A 9,746-nucleotide genomic window follows, 5' to 3' on the forward strand; every position below is an offset into this window, starting at 1 on the left:
GATGCCTCAGAACCACTTCTCTGCAAGGTGCCGCTCCTCTGCCATTCACACTCCTATTCATTTTGCAGGCCTCACGGGGGTCATGCTGCTCCTGGTCCTGGCCATTATGTATGTCTTCGCCTCCCACCACTTCCGCCGCCGCAGCTTCCGGGGCTTCTGGCTGACCCACCACCTCTACGTCCTATTCTACATCCTGGTGAGAGCTTTTGGCTGTGAGCCAGGTCATCAGGGTATGGGCAGGATGTTCCCACGGAGGCAATGAGGGCTGGGACATAGTTCTCCAGTATGGGAATCACCCATTTTAGAGCTATTAGCTGTTATTTCCAGTATCCTCCTCACTTCTCCACACACGTCTTTGAAGATGGAGATTACAGCATGGGGATCCCCAGTAGGCTGACCCCGTTTGTTAGGCTTGGAAGCTCTTCCCGGCATGGATTTTGCAGTAGTGGCCCCGCCCGGCTGGTTTACACTCCTTGTAAATACCCTCACATCACTTCTGCCCAGATGGTATTTCCTGCCTTTGGGTTACTGGTTTGGGCTCCTGGGTGGACTGCCTGTACTTTAGAGAGCTTCACCATTTCAGTGAAACTTAAATTAGTTCTGCTACTTTTGTTTTGACTCTGTTTGGGGGCATAGCCATACCACCCAGATAATTGCCACCCATAAAGCTTCCCCCAAACACCTTTAGTTGAACTGCTGATAAGACAGGTTCTTAAAACACCACCTATCCCCTCTCCTTAACCTGGGCCTCATACCTCACTTCATTCCCATTCCCTCCCTACTCTTGTTCCCTTCACCCTCCCCTGGGCTTGTCACTGACTGCTTCACCTGGTTAGTTCCTGAGCTGACTCTGACCTGGGTCCCTTATTGTGGCTCTGCCTCCCTCCCTTCCTCAGGGATACAGGTAGTTCCCCAAGAGGCACCCTTAGGGCCTCACTGAGAAGTTAAACCAAGTCCAAGTCCCAGTTGTTGCCATCAGTTGATGATTTGGCTAGCAGCATTCAAGGGGCCCAGATCCCCTATGACTACCCTCTTTATCTCTAGGCAGAACTGCACACAGGGGTCTCCTTTGTTCTGAGACAAAGAGAGTGCACCATTGCCTGGGTCAGGCTGGCTCCTGTTGTCTGACCTGCCTCCTCCCAGGCGCAGTTCTGTTCTCACTGATAGCTGGGAGGAGGGTCTGTTTCCATCTTGCTTGTGGCTCAGCACTTCATGGTTCTGAGGTAACTACCCAACCTTGGCTTAGGGTATGTCTTAGAATTGATGATGCTTGTTTCCAAAGAAATCTCTCCCTTCTTTGGAAGCTGTAGCTCATTTATTCCTCTATCCCACCTTCCAATAATGAGTGGAATCCTAGCATCCCAGACTACTGCTTCTTAGGGGTGGAGATAACGTTTTTGTTCCTGGTGATAAAGCAATTTCTTTGAACTAGTGGGGAGACACAGAAGAGTGACCAGACTGGCTCCCTAAGACCAAGACCCCCTTCTGATTTATTCCTGGGTTGTGAGCATCACTGGGGTTCAGAACCACCCTTCCTACCAGCAGGAAAATCAGGGGCTCAGAAAGGCACAGACCCCTCTGCTGAACAGTCCCAGCTAGGCAGAGTGTTGTACCTAGGGGGAGTCATGGGCAAAACACCATCTTGCTTTCCACTTACTCCAGGGTTGGCCACTTGACTTTGGGCAGATAAGGAAGTTAAGGAAGTAAAGGACTCCAATGTAGATTAGACCCTGAGGAAGGGTGTCTGGGCTCCTAATCTGGGGTGAAGAGGGTGCGGCTAGCATGTAGAGTAGAGGTACTCCATCTACCACCAAGGCCCATTGGCTGGCCAGGAGTCTGCAGCACTTTGTGGCTTAAACACAAAATAGGGTGTATAAACAGGAGGATGAAGTCACCCTACCATTGTACTGAGCCTGGTTGGTTGCTTTGGAGCCTTGGGGCTGGGTGTGTGCTCCACAGTGAAAAAGGAACTTGGAGAAAGCTGAGCTGATTCATAGAGCTCAGAGAGGGTTAAGTTAGTCTTATTGGGGAAGGTTCAAGAATTTGGGAGCACTCAGCTGGGAGAAGGGATTCCTGAGTGAGAGACCAGAGTTCAGTTGAACAGATACTTGTGGGAGGCCCAGCAGAGGAGGAAACTCTAGCCCCTATTCTTTGGAACTTAGGATTTCCTGCAGAGGTAAGTGCCACACGCTTGAAAGGATCAGAGAGAACACACAGCAGAGGATTAATTGCTGAGCCAAGTGTTCCCAACAGTTAGGTATGGGAACTCAGGGAGGAGAGTTTCACTTGGGCTAAACAGGTTAGGGAAGACTTGGGGGAGAAGATGGGACTTGGGCCAAGGCTTTTAAATGGTGATAGGGCTGAGTGGAAACTCAAGAGGAGCCCAGGCAGAAGGAAGGGCACCAGCACAGGTGTGGGGGTGGGACTGGTGACTGGGTATTCAAAAGGCAGAGGAGACAGGTCTGGCCGCGGATAACTATAGAGCATTAGGTGGTAGCAGGATATGCTGGTGATGTGTGGGGGCTGCAGCTGAGAGGTCATGACGCATGGTAGAGCACAGAAAGAAAACAGCAGAGGATGAAGAAACCAGGCTTGGGCAACATCCATGACTGGGGTGGCAGAAGGAATGGAGCCAGTGGAGGAGCTGAAAAGTGAGTGACCTGAGAGGCAAAGAGGGAGAACCAGTAGAGCATTGTCGCAGAAGTGGTGGGGGATGGGGGGATGAGTGGGTGTGGTGGACATTAGTGCCACAGGCTGCCAAGATTGGGAGCAGACATGACCCGAAAGGAGGCCTTGGGGTTTGGCCATTTGTGGGGCTGGTGAGCCCTCATTGAGCAGGTCTTAAGGACAAGGCGAGGTGGAGTCACACTGACCCAGCCAGATTTAGGAGCAAGTGAGTGGGAAGAAGGGGGCACTTAGTGTCTGACTATATTAGACAAATTTACTAGGGAAAGGACCAGAGCTGGACGATAACTGCCAGTCATTTCATGGAAAGTGGAGGACTAGTTAGTGTTCAAAAGGGGATTGGTAGCCAGGCATGGTGTTGCATGCCTGTCATCCTGGCTACTCTAGAAGCTGAGTCAGGAAGATGGCAAGTTCGAGGTCGGTTGGGGCAACATAGTAAAACCCTCAACAACTTAGTGAGACCCTCTGTCAAAATAAAAAATAAAAAGGACAGAATGTAACTCAGTGATAAAACTCCCTTGGATTCAATCCCCAGTGCCACCAAAAAAAAAAAAAAAAAAATTTAAAAAAAGGACTTGGGGGTGCAACTCAATGGTAAAGCTCCCCTGGGTTCAATCCCCAGTGCCAAAAGGGGTGGGTAAAGTCTTTCCTCCAACAGTTATTGAGTGCCTACCATGTGCCAACCAGAAACTGCTAGGAACTGAGTGTATACTGGCAAATAGTCACTACCCTTCCGTCCAAGGGGAAAACAATAGTAAACCTGTATGTGATTGGACAAAAATGACTGTGGATGATGACAAATGCTCTAAAGGAGATGACAGGGAAATGTGATGGTGAGGACCGAGGGAAGGCCCAAGAAGGTGGCATTCGTGTTGAGATTTGAAAAGACAGATGGAGGTAGGCATGGGCTAGGGGGAGGGTAGCCCAAGCAACAGCACAGCTGGTGTGAAGGTCCTGAAGCAGAAAGGACTTGCTGTGTTCGAGGAATGGGGAGGGGGAACTGAGTGTAAAACCCTGCAAGACCTCAGAGTATAGTGGAAGTTCACTCAAGCTTTCTAAACTGAGAGGGACATGATAAAATGCATTTCAAAAGTCACACTGGCTGCCTTCAAGAGAGTGGTTTAAAGTGGGGTGAGACCAGTTAGGAGGCTACTAGGTGAGTCCAGGTGGGAGCTGAAAGGGCTTGGTCTAGGGTGGTATCAGGGACATGGAAATAGTTTCATTCCTCTGGAATGCTTTGCAGGATGGAATTGGTAGTGGTTAGTTTTAGGAACTGGAAGGAATGTGGTATGGTGAAGTGGGGATTGGATGTACCAGTATTGGATGTACCAGGAAGGGATGTGGAGTCTAAGGCCTGAGCTGGCCCTGTACCCTCTTATGGATGTCGCTGAGTCTGAACTGTGCTTTTTGCTCTCTCCAGCTCATCATCCATGGCAGCTTTGCTCTGATCCAGCTGCCCCGTTTCCACATCTTCTTTCTGGTCCCTGCACTTATCTATGTGGGAGACAAGCTGGTGAGCCTGAGCCGGAAGAAGGTGGAGATCAGTGTGGTGAAGGCAGAGCTGCTGCCTTCAGGTACCGGCCTGGAAGCTGTAAGGGGACCAGATTGGTGACACTGAGGCGGCCAACAGGGCAGGGGTAGAGCCTGAACCACACGGTCTCCTGGCCTGGACCAGTGGAGGAGGCAGGGGACAGGGGTGGCAGTAGGAAATATCTCTCTGCCAGGGGACCTGAGCCTCTCTCACTACAGACTGGATGAGCCCAGGTCAGGCTGCCCCTTGCCCTGCTGACAACCCCCTCCTCTTCAGAGTGACCTTCTGATGAGGGGAGGCCTCCTTGTCATATTCCAGAAGCAGAACTGAGACAGTGGTTGGGGGAACTCTCTGGAGGCCACATTGTTGCTGGGCTCAGGGCAGCAGCCTCCCACTTCCCATCCCTCCCCAGGAGTGACCCACCTGCGATTCCAGCGACCTCAGGGCTTTGAATACAAGTCAGGGCAGTGGGTGCGGATCGCCTGCCTGGCTCTGGGGACAACTGAGTACCACCCCTTCACACTGACCTCTGCACCCCATGAGGACACACTCAGCCTGCACATCCGGGTGGCCGGGCCCTGGACCACTCGCCTCAGGGAGATCTACTCACCCCCAACGGGTGACAGCTGTGCCAGATACCCAAAGGTGCTCAGACCTGGGCCAGATGTGCCACATGTTCTCATATCCTCTTAGGTCCTACACCACCAGACTCCCCTCTGTGTTCTTCCTTTTCCCTGGATAATGCCACACCCCACACCCCACCACCATCCTTCCCTTCACTCTATACACAATATGCCTTTCCTTGCTTACCATTTCTGGCTTTAAAATTATGGTTTTGAACCTACTATCCTCCCTACAGCTGTACCTGGATGGACCATTTGGAGAAGGCCACCAGGAATGGCATAAATTTGAGGTGTCAGTGCTTGTGGGAGGAGGCATTGGGGTCACCCCCTTTGCCTCCATCCTCAAAGACCTAGTCTTCAAGTCATCAGTCAGCTGCCAAGTGTTCTGTAAGAAGGTGAGTGCCCCTTTCCCACAGCCATGACCTGCTCCATCATTGGGCCCATCTGTGCTTCTCTCTCCTGCCTCCATTCTTGGCCACCTTGATCTTGGTACTCAATGGGCAAGGGCAAGTTGGTCTGAACCCTGGAGTTGATGGTAGGTGGGGAGGTGTCAGGGTATCCCCAGACCCTGAAGGACAGAATTGGTTTGCTGATGCATACAAGATCTTGCTTGGTTTCCAAGGACTCCTTCTTTCAGTTAAGGGGTGCTCCACATAGGATTTGCTTCTGGGAGTTTGTTCAAGAAGGACTGGAAGGGGTTAAACAAATTCATTCCTTCTTACAAAGGAGGCCAGCCTTTGGAGCATTGTTGGCTGGGAGAGGGAAGGACACTTGGGGTAGGGCATAAGTGAAACTGACTCAGCTCTCAAAAGGAAGAGGAGGGGAGTGGCCCCAGAAACCCAGCCCAAGCCCTAAGGCCCCCTCTACACAGGGCCTCTTCACTCCAGCCTGGACCCAGTGGCAGGCTCCTGCTTGTCTCTCTGGGCCTGGCAGGTGAGTCAGGGGTGCTGGAATGTGGAGGGCAGAGACCCAGCCCATATGCCGTCAGCACTCAGAGAGTGACAGCTCCCTTCCTCTCTGGTCAGTGCCAGCTCTGCCTCTGCTCCTTAACCCATACCTCTTAGCCCATCTTCTCCCCCTCAGAAGCTGGACTGGGCTCCCCCTCTGGTATCTCTGAGCTCATTCCTATTCCTTTTAGGCAGGTGGGTCTTCCCAGAGGCAGCACTATGAAATGACCCTCAGCTAGAAGGTCTCCCTCAGGGAAAACTCTGGTGGGCAGCCTCTGGCCTAAGCAGGGCTCACTGGAGGGAGTGGTAGGACAAGCTCAGCCTGAGATTGCAGCTTTTCACCTAAAAGACTTTCAGCTCTCAATTGCAGAGAGTCTTTTTGTCTAACTCCAGGCTACCTCTCACTTCTACCTCTCCATCCCTTGGGGGCAACTCCACCTCTGACCTTCAGAACCTGTCCCTGAGACCCCTATATTCCATCTCCCAGACTGTTTGGGAAGAGGCATAAGCTGACGGAGGCTGAAAGAGTTCTTTCTGTGAGGAGACCCCTGGGATGTAGGGAGCCTGAGCTGAGCTGGTCCTGAGCTCTGGCTTGTGTCCTCAGATCTACTTCATCTGGGTGACACGGACCCAACGGCAGTTCGAGTGGCTGGCTGACATCATCAGGGAGGTGGAGGAGAACGACTGCCAGGACCTGGTGTCTGTGCACATCTACATCACCCAGCTGGCTGAGAAGTTTGACCTCAGGACCACCATGTTGGTAAGGTCAGGGCCAGCCAGGCAGGCCAGGTGAGCCACCATTTAAGCTAGGAGTTGACCCTGGTGTGCCTGGCTGTGACCTTCCTCCCTCTCTCCTTCCCTCCCCAGTACATCTGTGAGCGGCACTTCCAGAAGGTGCTGAACCGGAGTCTGTTCACAGGCCTGCGCTCTGTCACCCACTTTGGGCGCCCCCCCTTTGAGCCCTTCTTCAACTCCCTGCAGGAGGTCCACCCACAGGTTGGTCCACCTCATAACCAGATTTTCACCTTTATTGTCCAGGGCCTGAGCAAAGCTCTCAAACCCCTACCCTATCTGGGTGAGAGTTAGCTATGGATGAGAATCTATTCCCTGGGAGACTGATGGGGTAGTGAAATGGAAAAGGACAGGTGGGGGTGGTCACCCTGAGATGCTAAGGGAAGATGCTGGCAACAGGAACTTACCAACTCTGAAGCCATGATTTACTGTCCCAAAGAAAGAGCTCAATAATCAAGCTAGACCTTGGCATGACCTTAGGGATACTTTCTCCATTAATACTGAACCAGCCCTCATCCTGGGCACAGCTGATCTTCATCATGAACACTGGGCTAGCTACTGCTCTCATAAATACTGGGCTAGACCTCAATGAGACACTGAGTACCCCTCAAGTTGAACACTGATTAATCCGACCCTTCTTAGAAACACTGATCTGGCACTTAATGAAATCAAGCTGGATTTACAAACACTTCATCATGCACGGTACAAAGCAAACCTTCATCAGGAACACTCCATGGGCTCTTGCTGGTCTTTAACCAAAAAACAGGGAACTAGCTTGCACCATGAAAGTGAACCTAGCCCTCCCTCTGAGCACTGATCTGGCCTTCCTTGTGAGCACTGAGCTAGCTTTGCCTTTGAACAATGTGCTAGTCTTCACTTCTTCCTCCTGAAACAGGTTCGAAAGATTGGAGTATTTAGCTGCGGTCCCCCTGGCATGACCAAGAATGTGGAAAAGGCCTGTCAGCTCATCAACAGGCAGGATCGAACTCATTTCTCCCACCATTATGAGAACTTCTAGGACTACCTACCCTGGGGCTCTGCCCACTGCCCAGCAGAGCAGAGGTCTGGGCCTACACCTCACCTCTGTCCTGCTTCTGGATGTTTCAACCCTCTCCCCATTCTCACCTCCCAACTCAGTCCAGATGGCTCAGTCATCATCACATGTGTGCTGTTTCCTAGGTTCAAGAGGTATCTCAGCCTGGAGAACTGGGGATGCTATCTAGGAATTAGAGTTTGGGAAGTAGGGGAGCTACTGGTTTGGGGCAAAGTGAAGCCTCTTCTTCCAGGCTAAGTTAAACAAAACAAAACAAAACAAAACAAAACCCAAAACTACAACTTGGAAGACAGGCTTACAAGGCGGGGGAGGGAGGGGTGGGGGAGAGAATGTGTGTGTGTGTGTGTGTGTGTGTGTGTGACTAAGGATGAAATGGGTACACAGATGCTGGCATCTTAGAATCCTCCCCACTCCTGACTTCCCCCTCTTCTGGGCTCTCCAATTTCAAAAGGGCTGGCAAATGCCTTGGAGAAGGTAGAGGCTGGACACATATAGAGAATTTACAGAAACTTTCCCTCAGCATCCCAGTCTAACAGCACAACTGTGACCTTCTCTCCCAAGTTTTAAAATATGTAGTGTAGTCAGACCCAGGCCTAATACCTATCCATGCAGTGCTCTTCAGCCCTCTTCTCTCAGCTCCAGCAGTCTCTTTTACAAATAAATCACTTTTCCACCTTTAGGGTTTCTTTATTCTGCTCCAGAATAAGGTGAGGCACAGGCAGCGGATACTCACCCAGCCAGCTCACCAGGTTGGTTCAGACACCTCTCAAGAGTTTGCCAGTATCTACTGAATAAAGGAACAACCTAAGGCAGCTGGAGACTCCCATCTCAGCCCAGGGATGCCCTTCTAGATGGAGGGCTCTCAGGGTGACTGCTGTGAGGTTTCTGAAGCCTGATCAGGAGGAGCAGAGAAAGGCTGTGGAGTTTCTGGAGGAGGCGGGCTTGGCAGAGAGGGAACGGGGGATGGGCCATAGTCTGACACTATAGGAAGCCAGAGTTGATCTGGCTTGCTCTAGAACCTCTTTGGGCAATGGGAATTTGGCACCTGTGCCTCCATGGATCTTCCAGGCAGCAAGATGACAGCTGGGAGGCAGATGAACCCATCACCTAAATTCTTCAGGACTGTGTTTTCATATGCAAAATGACAGATGCTCTCCAGTCTACCTCAAGATAGGGCAGCTTTCTATGAGGGAATTTCTGAAACAATGCCCAATTTCAAGTGATTTTTTGTCTCCAAGGATTTCCTACGTTTGTCAGATCAAAAAAATTAGAAACTCCCAACTACTGTGATTCACAACACACTTGGGAGTTGGGGTTGTGGAAGAGATCCTCAAATTGCCTTCCCAGGGAGCCATTTCCTTAGGGTGTTTGTCGAGCGCGGCCGGGGAACTTCTGTTCAACTGGACTGAGGAAGCTGCGGGCGGATCTGGAGCGGCGGGCCAGCAGCTCTGCTCTGCCCCGCGGCCCGGTGGGTATTCCTAGGGTCCAGGCCCACAGGTGCGGCATGCCAGCACGGACAGGGGCGTTGGTGGGGCAACTTGTGGGTGTGGGTGGCCCCACGGCCCTGGCGGATGGTTTGAGGCGCGACCACCAGGGGGCGCACACGGCCAACCCCGCGACCAGAGCCACGGCTGGGAGCTTCGGCCGAGGCCCACAGGCTGCCAGGCACTGATCTGTCAATCAGGGGCTAAGGGAGGTGCGGCCAGACCCGGAATACAGTGGAAAGAAATGCTAGGCGGGACCCCCGCAGTCCACCCGCCGCCTTCCCGCCTCCGCTGGCGTGCGTCTTCCGCGTGGCAGGGCCGCCCCGCTCCCTCCCGCCTGGCGCGCTGCCTCTTTGTCTCTGCGCGGCTCCCCTCCTCCCAGACAAATGGCTGTTGGCAGGAAATTGGACGCGCTCTTGGGGAGCCGCTCTGGGCAGTGCGGCGAGGAGGGGGCGCCGTGTGGCAGCGGGCCCCGAGAGCCCCAGCCCCGGTAGGGGCGGCGGGGGATGTTTTGACATCTCGTCAAAGGAAGGAACTTGATGCTTCGAAAGTGCTTTTCACAGCCGGCCTGTGTCGGCTCCAGAGCTGATTTATAAACATAATCTGTGCTCTCCCCCGGTTCCCTCCCCT

General features: G+C 52.5%; 1 protein-coding gene across 3 annotated transcripts in view; it reads left to right on the forward strand.

Annotated features, from left to right (window-relative positions):
- Positions 1–9,603, forward strand: part of DUOX1 (dual oxidase 1) — a 34,047-nt gene extending 24,444 nt beyond the window's left edge. For 2 of the 3 annotated variants that reach the window (XM_079126771.1, XM_079126770.1), the window contains 7 exons: positions 69–196; positions 4,106–4,259; positions 4,629–4,861; positions 5,076–5,234; positions 6,391–6,546; positions 6,654–6,782; positions 7,474–9,603. In XM_079126771.1, the coding sequence (XP_078982897.1) occupies positions 69–196; positions 4,106–4,259; positions 4,629–4,861; positions 5,076–5,234; positions 6,391–6,546; positions 6,654–6,782; positions 7,474–7,596 (1,082 nt within the window). In that variant the 3' untranslated portion in view covers positions 7,597–9,603. Of the gene's footprint in view, positions 1–68; positions 197–4,105; positions 4,260–4,628; positions 4,862–5,075; positions 5,235–6,390; positions 6,547–6,653; positions 6,783–7,473 lie in introns of those variants that run through there. The other variant, XM_079126772.1, reaches the window with a different exon arrangement.
- The last annotated feature ends 143 nt before the right edge of the window (positions 9,604–9,746 follow it).

Source organism: Sciurus vulgaris (assembly GCF_902686455.1).
Source record: "Sciurus vulgaris genome assembly, chromosome: 2".
In the NCBI taxonomy this organism is placed as follows: Eukaryota; Metazoa; Chordata; class Mammalia; order Rodentia; family Sciuridae; genus Sciurus; species Sciurus vulgaris.